At 41.8% G+C, this 14964-nt stretch overlaps 1 protein-coding gene across 1 annotated transcript in view; it reads right to left on the bottom strand.

Annotated features, from left to right (window-relative positions):
* The window catches only part of nr5a2 (nuclear receptor subfamily 5, group A, member 2), a 71253-nt gene that overhangs the window by 28882 nt on the left and 27407 nt on the right, over window positions 1-14964 (bottom strand). The window contains exon 5 of the mRNA XM_073477246.1: window positions 1087-1206. Within this exon, the coding sequence (XP_073333347.1) occupies window positions 1087-1206 (120 nt within the window). The remainder of the gene's footprint in view (window positions 1-1086; window positions 1207-14964) is intronic.

Below are 14964 nucleotides of genomic sequence, written 5' to 3'. Positions count from 1 at the left end.
ATCAGTGTCTCTCACTCCTCTTTTCTTTCCTCTCCACCCTTGTTATGTCCTCACTGTGCGTCCACACTCCTCTATCTCTGACCTCCTCCATCATTTCTCTCACTCTCCACCACCTGTTAACCCAATATTTCTCCTTCTCTTTGGCTCATCCACCTTACTTGTCTTTATTTTTCTCTCCACCTTTTCATTTAATCATCACCACCCTCCTCTGCATCAAGTTAATCTAGATTGGCTCGTTGATACTGCCAAACTATAACCAATTTAAGAAAGTGTATATTGGCATGAACACTTTGACTATGATAGTACAATTTACCCCAGTTTGTACTATTCACCACTAGACCTACTGATGTTTATTTACCACAGGCAGCCCTTCATCACATATTCTGAAAATCTGACCTTGTCTCCAGTCAGAATCGTGGAATTAAAGCAGGACTTCCCTGTATATGCTGCACTTGCCTTGCTTCAATATTTATACCAGCGCCTTTTGTTGTAAAACATTTTGTTGAAGAGCAATGTTTTGGAGGGCCGGCCAATCAATCATTTATGACTTCTCATCTCACTGACAGCCATGCTACTGGTCAGAGGCACGATGAGCAGTTTCATGTCTTTTTGTGTGCATGAGATTATAAAAATCACTGAGCGTTGTGGAGGTCCTCACTGCGTGCTCTGGGTTTATGCGTTTACTGTTTGACAGTGTGTTTTCGGAGAGTGTGAAGCAACAGGAAAGAGTATCACTGTATCCTGATGCGTTGAGGACCTCCATTTCACTAACTTGCTCAAAGGCCCCAGGCAAACAAGATAACACACTTTTTTTTTTTATCTCTCCACCACTGTGCTGCAGCACGTGAGTGCTTTATGTTTTCACTGTCGGAGAAAAAATGTATTGATTATTCTGGTGACATTAGTATTTATCTTTAAGCATAATCTATTTTTAATGAAGTGGTGACTCATGTGGCTGCATGAATCAATAAGGCTTTAAAGGAAATGTTGAGGAGCTGCCGCAGAGCCCCCCTAGGGAGCAAATCATGTATGGTTGGCACTGTTTTGGAGGAAAAAGAAAAAAGGTAAAAGGTGTAACCAACTCACCTGCTGGCCAGTGACCAATAGGATGGAGCCCTCCTTGGCGTGCACCACCTGCCGGAAGACGTGGTCCAGGATGAGGAGTTCACTCCAGCAGTTCTGCAGCAGCTTCATCTGGTCGTCCACCTGGTGAGAAGAAAATACATCAGGTCAAACATTTGACTTTCCGCGTGCATGTGGAGGTTAGAAAACAACTCAGGATGACTGAAAACTCACAAAGAGACACAAGGAGCTGTTTTTGTGCTTTAAAGGGTAACTCCAACAAATTTACACCTTAAAATGTCAAAAAAACAAAGTACCATAAAGTCTTTTGTGGCTCCAGAGGAAACTGCAAGTAATCTGATAAATTGTCACTCAGTGGCAGGTTGCATTGTGGGTAATGCAAGCAGCAGGGTTTGAAAGGGAAGATATCTCTGGCTCTCCAGTATGACTTTGATGATTAGGTTTTCCTTTTTTTTTTTTTTTGCCTACATAACCCAATTTATAATTTATCAGTTGTAATTTATCAGATTAGATGCATACAAATTCACCTCTAAGAAGGTAATTGTACTGGTTTTCTGTACATTGCTTCTTTTTAAAATACAAACGATGTCTATTAAAAAGCTGTTGGATGAAATCATTATGAAATTTGAATGCTGATAATACAAAAACCCTGAGAAATTAAGACTCTCTTAAGAAAAAAATGATTTATATTTTGTTTGTATTTCAGTTTTTCACTTGAACAAATAGTTACAGTTATACATCCTGTTATATTTGTTTGAATTAAAACATTTAAAGCTTTCACGCAAATGCCAAATCAAGCATCCCACCCTCTAAACAAATAGATGGGACCTCTTGTAAATATCACATGCAGCTGTTTGCAAGGAAAGCCTGCTCACAGGTCAATCAGTTCACCTCAGAAAATGTTTTTTCAACCTTAAACAAAGCTCAAAAGTCCCCTGCGCACACTCTAAAGCTTTCTCATGTGAACCTTTCCACATTCAGTTAAGCACTTTGCTACGTGCCCGATTTAACAATGTTGCCAGGTTTATCTGTTTGCACATTGCCAGCAGTTTCTGAGTGATTCCACAGATGATAATGATTAAGTAGCCATTTTTTCTTCTTCCTGAATGCCAGCCGCCGGCTCCCAGGGAGCCGCCAGGTGAGCTTGGGAAGCTGAGGCAGTTCAATCGGTGGTTCTCTCCACCAAAACAACCCCCTCCATTGTAACTGTTAGTCTCTTCCCATGCCTGGCTGTGTTAATCATTACTCCACATAGCTAGACTCAGACACAAAAAGGCCACATTGAGGAGGAAGGAATGAGGAAAATGTATGAGAGGTTCTTTCTTTCTCCTCCCTCTCCCCCCTTTTTCTATCAACAAACATTGTCCTCTTTGTGGTATCATTGGGAATAATGTGTCTTTCTGGGCACACTGTGGTTTTTGTGGTGGTGTGAATTACTTTGTTGCTTTGAGTCTGTGAGAACTGTCTGCGATGTTCATCACCGACGTCAATTGCAGGGTGAAGAATGTGGATCGATGTTAAAACTTTGCGACACAAGCAGGTGCAGCATGAACACTGCTGAAAGGAATTTCTTTCTGTGCCGTCTGGAAATTGTACAGGGATCCATTTGTTGAATGACCTTTAGTACTAATTTGATGTCAACAACTGTAGCTGCCAGCGGCTAACACTTTATTACCTTGTATAAGGTGGCTGTGGCTGTGGCCAAGTGTGAAGACTATTGCTTGTTGATTAAAATTGTTATGACTGCTGATTCAGGGCTAGTGTCAAACACTGACTGTTTACCTTTAAGGCAGACATAACAATAGAAGTGCCATAGCATTGACCAGGCAAAGCTGAATCACATACTCACTGTCGGAGGATATGAATACTTGAATGACTATGGTTGTCTTTGTCCACAGCTGCCATGTTCAGATTGAGGTTACTCTTAAGTTTTATGTTGTATCAGCCCAGTCAGTACATCATTTGTGTACGCATTAAAATAATGTGTACTGTATTAAAACCCAGTATTTAGAAAAGTATCATCCCTTCAGATGAATATGACACAATATGAGCACAAAACATAGTCATTACCCCAAGTTATGAACTATGTTTTATATGTTATACATGTTACGTGTGAACAAATATATGTTCATTCTTTTGGCCCAAAAGTCACACAGATAATGAAAGGACTTGGGATGGGCAGTGCTTTGTAAAAGGTACTGTTAAACACCAATCACAGATAAATAGCAAATTAAAATCCCTTGTTTTTAACCCTGAATAGTTTCCGTAGCTTACTTCTAAAAAAGTACTGGAAAGTGTTTTTTTGTGACATTCAGCATGACTATTTATTTTACTGAATGAAACACTACATCTTGGGGTGGATGGCGGATGTCCAATATTTTGACTCTGGCATCCAGGATTCGCATCCATTCTGTGCTCTTGTTTAGGCAAAGCACTTTGGTTAAAGTTAGGAAAACATATTTTCAGTTTGTGCAATAGTCAGGACATTTAATCTGTAGGATTCACTTTGGTTAAGGTAGGGAAAGACTGTGGGTTTTGGTTATATGTAAAATCGGTTCTTTAAATACTGATGACATTAAGCCCTTAGGATTCATGTACATGGACGCAAATTTTCCAATTTCATCACTATTTCACAATCTCAACTGTCTTGAGACCATCATAGCTCTATTGAGCCTACACTGAAATAACCTTTTCACAAGATAAAATAAATAGTATGGTAAAATTATGCAAAACATTATTCCAATCTTGTATTGCCTCACGTCTCCCATTCGTCTTTCATCAGTGAAAGTCAAAAGACAAAATACAACAAAGCTTCTGTGAACTTTTGACATTTTTGACAGTGTCATGCACTCTTTTTGTCTCCCTCCTCCTCCTCCCTATACATCTATTTTTTCTGGTCCCATACTAAAGGCGTCTCGTGCGCAGGATGAAGAAATTCAAATGCCTTCATTAAAACCATCAGAGAGCAAGAAACGCAGTCAAAGAAGGGAGTTCTCTATACTGCGCCCCAATCCTCTTCTGTTCGTCTCTCCATCTACCCTGGAAGCACGTGTAACAGTGTGTATGTGTGTGCGTGTGTGTGTGCGTGCGTGGACGGATGGGTACATGTAAGGCCCGGGCTCTTCAAAGGACCCCCTCCTGCATGTCAGTGGTGCTGGCAAGTGTCGGGGTCCTCATCAAAGGGCTGTCCTCACTCTGCCTGCCTGGAGGCTCTTCTCTGACAAGAGGCCTGGGTCATCAAAGGGGGGCAGCTCAGAGGGGATGACGGCGGGTGATAGCAGCCTAGACGAGGGCTGGGGACACCCGCCTGGAAGAGGGGGACTGGTGACAGACAGACAGGCGTAGGGGCGGGCCAGGGGTTGGGGTTCAGTTCGCTGACCTTTTAAGTGCCAGCGACACGAGCTGTTTCCCTGACAAGCTCTTCCTTTGCTCTGTCAAATGAGCAACACTCATGGCGCCTGATCCTACAAGATCTGCTGCCTGCTCTCTCAGATAATATGAACCTTCTGACATGGAGTCGACGACCACCTCGTCTTGTGTTTTCACGCAAGTCTTGAGCACTATCTCTGTGCCACTAGAGTCAGTAAAACATTGGCTGATTGCCAGTGGCTGATTACAACCTTTCTCAGTTTGATTTAGTCACAATATGACACTACAAAGTTCAAATGTTGTTGTCACCGGCAAGCAATAAAACAGGTGATTCATTTAATTGGTCGATTCTTATCTCATCACATGGTCATGGAAAATTAAGATAACACTGTCAGTTCCTAATTTACTGTTTCCAGCAATGTTGACGCAGTAGGAAACAAAGTTGTTGTTATGTTGTTATTCCTCGAGTGTTTCTCACTTCCCAGTATGGCTTTGTGATACACGATATGCTTATTATCACCGCTATCACTGTTTGCTATTTTGTTAGTTACAGCCTGATATAACAACACACAATATTTTTTTATTGACAGGGGTGTCTAGGTATAAATATATTGTAAAATGCTCTTACTCAAAACATAGCAATATGGAGTGTCAGGATATGGTGGTCAGTTTGGTGGATATAAGACTTATTTCAGCTAGTATAGAGTAGAGTATATATATTTTTTATGTTGGCTGACGTGAGTGACTTGTAAACGTCATGACTTACTTTGGGATTTTTTCAAAATATTAAAGTAATCCTTTTATTAGCTAGTATAATTCAAAAACATCCCTATGCAGTATACATGTACCACATTATATCTATAGCGTTTAAAAAACCTGTATAGACCTGCTGATTTTGGTGTAAAAACTGTATAACACACAAGCTAAACTATCTTACAATTTATTCAAGCGCTGCCTTTTTATTAAGTTTCTATAAATTAATTTAAAGCTTTGATAACCATGAGTACATTACAAGTTTAATGCCGATTGGATGTATAATAGCAGTGCAGTGCCTTGAAAAGACAGACATATATGAAAGAAAATCTAATACAAAGTTCAAACTCATCATTTCTCAAGCTTTCATCAGTTTTGCTGCAGGAAATTCAATTTGCTGAATAGAAACCTCTAGCAATGCAATAAATCCGAAATAAAGTATGTTAGTGAATTACTCTGAAGGTGAAGTAGAGATGTTTTCTCTTTATGATAATATTGGTTTTTCATTTTAATTTCCACGAGCAGCACACTCAAGGTTACAAAATTGGTAGGGTATACAAAAGGAACATTGCAGCTGAATACTTTTCATAGCCCCAATATATTAGTCTTTGTATGCTCTCTTTAATTTTGCAAGCCCACTAAATGCGCTGCCGATGAACATTCATATTTTTCTTAGCTTATTCTTATTCTGAAAATACTTCACCTCTACTAAAATCTTCAAATATTTACTTGGATTAAATTTGGCTGGTCATGAAAATGATACATAATCATTTTGTGGTTCAAAAAGTTTAAATGTTTTGAGTATAAATTCACAGCAGAATTTTCAGCAACTCAAGAGAAGGAGTTTTCTACCTTTACTTACACTGTTGAACAATCAAAAGTCTACCTGTCCTTGAATGGAGCAAAACTCATTATAGGGATTTAGCTGCTAAGGTTCAGGCTGATGCAGAAAACACACTCCCCAGAAATCGCTTCAAACCGGCCTCAATATCCACATTTAAGGCTACTTTTCAAGGTGTGATCTATTTAATATTTTAATATCATCACCAGTGTTTGGTTAAAAAAATGAGAGAAATTCCAAGCAGGAACTTCTACTTGGAGCAGCCAGCAATGAAAAATACATATCCTCCAAGAAACCAATTTAACACCTTTATGATCGTTCAGGCGAGTGGGATCAATGCCAGGATCAATCGCTTAGCCCATAGCTTTTGTTCAAAACCACTGCCTAAGATTAATGGGATTTTCCAGAGAGAGAGAGAGAGAGAGGTAGAGAAAGAAAGAGAGCGTGGTGGGTGAGAGGGGGAATGAAAGTGCCAGACAGGGAATGAGAGAATGAGAAAAGACTTGGGGGAAATTGAGAAAATAAAACATAGTGATTAAGAGCAGATATTCCCTCCATTTCTGGGCAAATGTAAATTAATTGGAAATGGAGCATTCAGAGGCTCGCTGACAAAAGTAATGTTTATTCATAGCCCCCTGCTAAGAGTGGAGCAATTATCATGGTGTGTTGAGTCAAAACAGGCCAATGGAGTTGAATCTTTTCCCCCCTTTCTTGTGGCCGGGGTTTGGTCTAGTGCCACGAGCATTGTTAAGCTTCGTACGGTACGGCGGGCTTTAACGAGAGTACACAGCTGGATCTGATTTTAATAAGTAGTTCCATTTTTGATGTGGCCTAATGAACAGATTAATGGAATCTCCTTCTGTGGAGCCTTAATGAATGGAGAGAATCACGCTATTTTTTTTAACACGGGGGGAGAAAACACACACACACACACACACACAAACACACACACACAGAGCGTGAGTTTATCTGCCTCAAACGACTCGTACATAAACAATAGCTGTGCTTCTATCTTTCCGTCTCTCTATGCTGGACAAGAATCAATGCTGTCTCGGAGTACTACAGGTGAGGTTTGAAGCCGACATCAATGCTCGTGCGTCTCTAGCAGCCGTCCTTTGGTGCAGTCCTGTCTTGGCATCTGTTCGCCTTGAGCCAAACAGGCCCTGTATTCACCTGGGAACAGGCATTAATTCACCTAGAACAGCGCCTGTTGTTCTCAGAGTGCTGCGAACACTTAATTATGTTGTGCTTGAACATACTGTAGCTCGCTTCCAGTTTAGTTTGGTTATTTAATTGAAAAGAGTCTCAGTGTGGGGTGCCATCACCAGCAATGTGATTTTGTTCGACTAGTTTGCCATCAATCTCTCACAAATCATGACAGTTTTTCCTGTGGAGACACATGTAATCCTGCTGACCTGAGATCAAACTTATTATTAGTCTGTTTATTTCTTTCTTCTTTAACAATTACAAAAAGTACAAGGGAGGCAGAAAGAAAAAAAAAAAACAGGTCACCATTGACTCGTTTTAAATGAAGCAGCAAATGCCTCATAAATCCCACCGCAAATCATTTTTGGCAGCCGTAACTTTCAAACGCCACAAATAGAGTTACATCCATCAGAAAAAAAAACAACAGAGTGAGTGACAAAATCCCCAGGATGTTCCAGCTATGTGGGCTGGTGGGAAGGGAGAGGTGGCCTTTGGGTGTCCTATGTCCTGCTCTCCTCTACACACTGCAGAAGTGGCTGAGAATACACACATCACCAACCCAGCTCTTGTTTATCACGGCATACGGTTCACGTGGGCCTCGATCCTACGGCTGGCGGGGTGATAAGAATGCTGGGAAAATAAGCAGGTGGCGCTGCTAGTCGAGGTGGAGGGGGCCTGCAGAGAGGAATGATAATACTAGAGATAAAATACTGAGCAACTAGCTTCAGCAGTTTGTCAGCCAGCGGACAAAGATTAAAGCTACCAGAATACCTGTTGGTTACCTGCCATAATAGTTTAGGATGTCGTTTTTCCAGTGTGAGTGAAGAATCAACATGATCAGCAAATTATTAGAAGTCAGGGAAACATACAGCTGAACTTCTTATCTTCTTACAAATGTGATTTTATTTCATAAATCATTACATTTCAAATTTTGTTTGATAACCGTTAAAGCTTTCTTGTTGTGCTTCCAAATGATATTGTACATTAGTGTACATTCTTAATGAGCCTGCTTGAAGTAAAACTTGCACAAAAACTTAAGAGTAAAGTATGTAGAAATAGTGGAGGTTTTTCTTTGTGTGTAGGGTGAGGGTTAAATACACAAACTAGAGAACACAGTTATGATTTGTTTCACTGACTTCCATGAGGTCTTTAAGATTGAAACAAATGTGCAAGTTCATGACATTTTATGCAATTTGCTCTTTTTAAAAGGCTGTTTGTCCACGTAAGCACTTGTTTTTGACTATTTTATATGCACAACATTCGTTTAAATAAGAGTATAAAGAACAATAACGAGTTTAATGCTCCTGTTACTACACAAAATGCTGTTTTTTTTTGCCAAATGCCTGTTATTTCCTCAGAAAAACACGTGTTTAGTGTCCATTTTCAGTGATATTATTATTAAATTTGAACTTGCACCTGAATAATTCAGTGTGTTCAAAGCATTTACAGAGCTTCTGACTGTTTGGGGGAAAAAATCAGGCTGTAAACCATGCCTGTATCCCAAATGGTTCAACAACAGCTTTGAATTTACTTGACTGGGATTAGCCTTGTAGGACATTTTTACATGAATTTTCAGGAATGGCAGCAGTTAACCTGATAGATGTTGAACTCATACACATTTTTTATATTCTGTAGTATTTCAAACTTTCTCGTAAGATCAGACTGAAACTGGGAAAGAAAGTAAACCATTAATTTGTGTTTTTAATCATAGTGGTCAGTTTACTCTTTTAAATTTAGTATGATCCAGGTTGATCCTAAGCCAACATGGGCCCAGAAACAAAAAGGCATCCAGAGATACATTAATGCATATCTCTCTAAAAGACAATAAGCTAACAGACTTAACATCAGCTTGATACGACTCACTGTGATTTGCCCTGTGAATGCACGCTATGTATCGACACTATATGCATATCACGGGTGCATGCTCATCAACATTTCATGTCACTGGCACCTGTTTGTTGGTTGCACGTATCTCTAATCCAACACATGAGGTAGTGGAGAATGCCTGTGGGGTTTATCTCCCTCGAGCACACAGAAACCCTAGACTGATATTGTGTCCCCAAACAGCCGAAGAGATGCCACAGGCCATCTGCGAGCACAGAAAATATCACTTTTGTCACAAGAAGGCCTCGTGTCTGCACGGAAGAGTTTTCCAGCTTCCAGGAGAATTTTTTTGTGAAGAAAGATTATTTTGCTCTTTGCGATTATGTGTCCATTTCTACAGCAAACACTTACATTCAGTGTTTTCAAAAGTGCTCCAAAAGTCATACTTGAGTAAAAGTAAAGATATCATGTTGAAATATTACTTTGGTGAGGTAAAAGTCATCCATACCTCTTAACATTTGTCAAAGTGAATGAATGCTGTATTGTGTGTGTGTGTGTGTGTGCATCAGAAAGAATGCTAGTGTGTGTCTAAGTGTGTGCCCACGTCTGATCGATATGGCTGCGGCACTGAGATTGATCGGTTCCCACGGTGGCTGCATTAACAGACTCTGGAGGCTGACCTTTGACCCCTGAGAACACTCTGCTTTCGATTGGCCGTGCTCTCTCCCTCTCCTCATTTTCGCATCTTCTCACCCGTCTACACAGTCTTACTTCCTTCTTCTTGTCCCAGACTTGTGTAAGAAAATGCAGCCAATGATTGGGCACAAGACGTGCGGCTAATAAAGTCTTCCTGCTCTACATAAGACTATAAGGCAGCTCAATACAGAAAAAGCTGTAGCTGTCTACAGTAGCAATGTGCGTGCAGACGAGTCTTGGATGGATCACCCAGGGTTGAATTGTTAGCTTAAGTCAGCTAAGCACACATGTGTGCACACACAGACACATCTGTGAGAATCCACAAGAAGCGTGCATGGCACTACATTCATGAGGCAGGAAAAACAAAGTATCTCTGTGGGTCTGTGTGTTGCGGCGGGAAGGAGAACGTCTTGTTTTCTCAAGGTCGCTGACGATGGCAACAAACCCTCTTCTCCGTCTGATATTAGCGCGGGGGATTCAAGAATGAACCGAGCACGCCCCAAACTTTCCTATTCCGTTTTTACTTGATGCATAAGCATATGAAAGATAGAAAAAATCAATACGGCGAGAGAACGGACCAGTGAGGGGCCAGACATGAATTTCAATTGATATCTTTTCATGCATGCCATGTTTATTGTTGTCTGCTGGTCTGTTTACTAGATATGTACAAAATCTTTCACAGAAGCCTTATCTCAATCATCAATTTGGTACCTAAAGAGAAGTGAGTTGGGCTCGACTTTATTCTGAGATCATGAAAGAGAACTCCTTGAAAAAATGAGGTTATGAGAACGAAATGTATGTACTGTTGCCTCATTTCTGAGGAAAGTTAATCCATGAGTGCATGGCTTAGAGGAAAGGAGTTTTTTCTTGTCTTTTTGAGAGCTATTGTTTTCAGGATACTTCAGAAGTTGACTACCTACCCCCCACCACACACACACACACACTCTCATCCTCACACACATGTGAAATCTCAGGGCTTAGAGCTAAGAAGCTATCAACTAATTATCAAAAACACAGAGAGGCCCTAATCAATTATTCACATGAACATTAGACCGCTAATACACATGCAGCCCAGGGAACAGCATCTCCCAAAAGTAACCCTTCTTCCTCCTTCACTCCAACACACACACACAAGCAATCATGTCAAGACCTGCATACTTACACGGACACACACAGCTTGACAGTAATACCTGCATACACACACACGTGCAGGTTCCTGCTCCATTCCCGCCACTCCACTCTCTCCTTTGCAGACAGAGAAAATGCGTGCCATCCAAATGTAAAATGAGTTGTGCGAGAAGACTGTCTATAAGGTTCCTGGCTGGGAGGTACTGATTATAGAACTCCTATTGATCCATCAACACCCCCCACATGCAGACTCCCCAAGCACACGCAAACACACCCTTAATCTACCAGGTGATTCCTGGGCATTAAGCCCCAGCCATTGAATTTTCATGCTGTGCAATCATTATTTGAGTTAATGCTGCAATTTATTACTTGGTGTTTGTGTGCTGAGTGTGAAACGTAGGTGGAGGGGATGCAATATAAGGAGGTGAGGAGATGAGTGTGTATGTATGCAGGTATGAATAGGAGTGGGTGCAGATTTCTGTATTCGCTTTATTCCACGGTCATGACTCTTTCAGACGTGAGTGACAAAGAGGATTTAGATGCACGCATGTATGTGTTTCTGTACAATTGTGTGTGTTTGTGTCTGTGCGACATTCATTGACAGACGGTAGGAAATGACCCCATAATCCTTGTCTGGCTGCCTGTGCGTCAAGAGGAAGTTAAGACAAGAAAAAGAGGAGACAAAGAAGACAGCAGGCTAAAGGCTTCCCCCTTTTGTATTATTTAGAACGGTAGAGACATCCCTCACACACACACACACACACACACTTATACCCATAGACATATGCAATATACCTTAACGCAGCTTAGACGACCAAAGCTGTTTTAAAATGCAGAGACTGATGCAGGGATGCTTTCTGTCTGAGAGGGCGGGAGACACAGATTCCCATTAGCGTTTGACGCGCTGGGATGGGTGTGTGTTGTTTTTTTTTGATGGGGGGTTGAGGTGGTGGATTTTAGAGCAGACAGCTGTGAATCTTCATCCAAACGTGGCACAGCTCCAGAGATCATAGGGATCACAGCCCTTGATGCACAAATTAAATATCTGAATTAACTAATTGAGCATTTCCGGAGCTCCTGTGATATGTAAACAGTCGAAGTACAAGGAAAGACGAGGCATCAAAACCACAACGCCGCAGAACAGATGGAGCTGTGCTTCTCCCTGAAGTGCATCTCCAGGCCTCGGCTGACAGAAACTGCCATGACTGCATCTGTATTAGGAGGAAGACGTCTCTCTATAGCAGAGCTGCGGCAGTATGAGGCCTAGTGGTGGTGCTGCTGCTGATGGGAAGTGCAGTGCAACATGTGGCCTATAAAGTATTGGCCTGAGGGAAGGTGAGACTGCGGCTTGCCACCTGAAAACCTTGCCTTTTTTTGGTTTTTGTTCAGCATCCCTGGTTCATTTCTAGAGGTTTAACGGTGTTGTCGACACCCTTCTCAGCAAGTCCCCTTTCGGCATATTTGGTTTATTGCTCGTCATTGTTTGAGCTTGCTTGAAAAGCCTCTTTTTATCCCCCTCCGAGAGGGCGCAATCCTAAAAGAACGCAGGACTGTAATGCCTATTATTAGTGCCATGCCTTTATTTCACATGTGTGGAATCATTTATCCGTGGCTCGTGCCAGGTCTGCAGTTATAGAGTTTTGGGAGAACTGGAGAAAGGGATTGACAGATTGAGAGGTGAGGAAGAGGGAATGATGTGAGAGTAATAAAAGGTCCTGGTGCAGTGTTAAAGAAATAAGGAGAGCAAGAACAAAATTAAAACCAGCGAAGAAAGCAGCGCTTAAAGTAGGGACTAGGAACAGGTGTCTTTGTCCTACTTTGCCGGTGGGGTTGAATCCATTTTCTCGTCTGGGTCGTCGTTTGGCGTGCACCCCCATTGAAATTTTTACGCTCGTCGTCACAACACAACCAGAGCGTCTAGTATTACTCCTATGAACTCTATGCATCAGTCATCTCCGTGCAAATTCAATCACCCTCCTTCCCAGTTGAATATAAATACCCGTCCACTCTTTCAGAGTAAAACTAGTCGGCAAGCTGTCGACTCTGCTCAACTAGTGTCTTATCTATTGTCTCCCGAACCCCCCGAGCCCCTCCCCGCCACCACCCATGCTTCCCCACTCCCTGTCCAGAATAGACAAGCCGTAAATAAGCATCAAAAATAGACGTTGGGGGACAACTGTTGACAACCCAGTGACGAAAGCGGCAGACACAGGCACAACCTTTGGGCAGGCAGGATTACAGGCAGATAATTGAGGCCACGCAACATCGGAACATAAGAAGCTTGAGGCACTTTGTGTTTTTTTTTCTTACTTGAAATGCCAGTTGAAGTGTTGTGTTTCATTGTACAGTTTGGGGAACAGTTTGCCTGAAGAGGTTTGCCATGTACTGTCCCTTATGATAGGCAAGATTTAGCTGATAAATGTCTTCTAACATGACATATTATTGTCATATTTCATACAACATACATATTTCACTAGTGTAAAATGAAAAATATTTCTTCTACTAATGCTGACTTCCAACAATACATTTATCAAATTTGAATTATAGAAGCTGAAGTTGCCAGCTTGTCATTGTCCAGTGACATTTTAGTAATATATTGTTTTATATTTATTTATTTAAAGTAAATCCCTTCAATTAGATGCCAATTTTTGCAGCTATTCATGCTTTGATGCTTCAAAACTGTCCTTTCCAAAGAAGTAAAGCACACCAGCGTAAAAGAGGAAGATAAATTAGCTGACAGGTTTGCATAGTTTTGTGTGGTGAGTTTAGTTTAGGGGTTGAGGGTCGGTGTAAGGCTGCAGCAGCCACACCACGTCCCCTCTGACCTCCAGGAAACCCTATAGCTGGGAGCTATTTAGAAGCAAAATGCCAGCACTCGTCTGACAACATATTGCCACCGTCAGCCCCCAAGCTTGCCTGCAGATGACAATACATTTTACAAGGATCACTTCTAATTTGTTTTTTGCTGCTGCAAACTGTGAGCACCACTTGTTTTTGGCTTGCAGAACGTCGGATGGGAGGCACTTTGGAAAGGCTCCTGCATAAACTGTACATTTAACACGGCTCATAACTGTAAGCACAGCAGAGAGGAGGAGAGGGGAGGGAGAAAAGTTGCTTTGTACTTTGGCAGAGTGTGTAAAGTGTTTGCACGCTGTTGAGTTGATTTGTTAGCAGCCCGGCCAACTAAATCAAGCCCCAATTTCCACTTTGTTTTCTTTATTTTCTTTGTCTCTCATTCCCACTTCTTCCTCCGCCTTTCAATCACACGCTCTCTCTCTCTCCCTGCTGATTTGACTGCCTGTCGCCAACTTGTGAAACAACAACCGTGTTAGTTCGGGGCCACCGAGGCTAACAGCACAGCCTAGTCACCTGCGTCACCGTCTTAACAAGCAGCATGACCTGCCAATAAAAAAGGCTTTTACCCTGATCGTCCTCAAACAAGACTTAAACGCAACCTGCTCTTTCTCCCGCCGAATGCCCAAAGTGCTCGCAAATGGGAATCAGGCTGTGTTAACTTGCTTGAAAATGAAAAACTACAGAGGAGGTGGAGGCAATTTTTTGCTTTTCTTTACTACTTCATCGGCGGTGGTTTGAAGAGGAGGGTGAGATGGGGGAAAAAAACACATCTTTTCTGCAGGTTTAGTAGGGTGGTGCAGACACTTGATCCATGCAACAATGTCTTGTCAGTGTCCGTATGAATACATATAGAAATTAAAGGAAAACATTGAGTGGAAAGTGGAGAAGGAGGAGGAAATGCTGTTGAGGACAGTTGAGTCTATCATGGCTGGTAGCTCTGTAAACTTGTACTTCATGACAGCCTTTCATCCCTCATCAAAGCAACAAGTAGATGAGCAGACTCTGCGCATGTTAAAACCTCCCAACCCCCGTCGTCTCCTTATAGTTGCCGCTCCTGTGGGACGGGCGACCTTAAATCTTCTCTTTTAACAAGTTTCCTGTTCTTCCTTCCGGCCTTCTGCGGTCCCCCTGGGGTTGGACCTAAGGGACCATTCCAGTATTTGGAAAGGCTGTACCTTAAAGCTCAGTCTACAACCATCAGGGGACGT

This window comes from Pagrus major, chromosome 11 (assembly GCF_040436345.1).
Source record: "Pagrus major chromosome 11, Pma_NU_1.0".
In the NCBI taxonomy this organism is placed as follows: Eukaryota; Metazoa; Chordata; class Actinopteri; order Spariformes; family Sparidae; genus Pagrus; species Pagrus major.
This window is presented reverse-complemented; position numbering and strand designations above follow the sequence as displayed.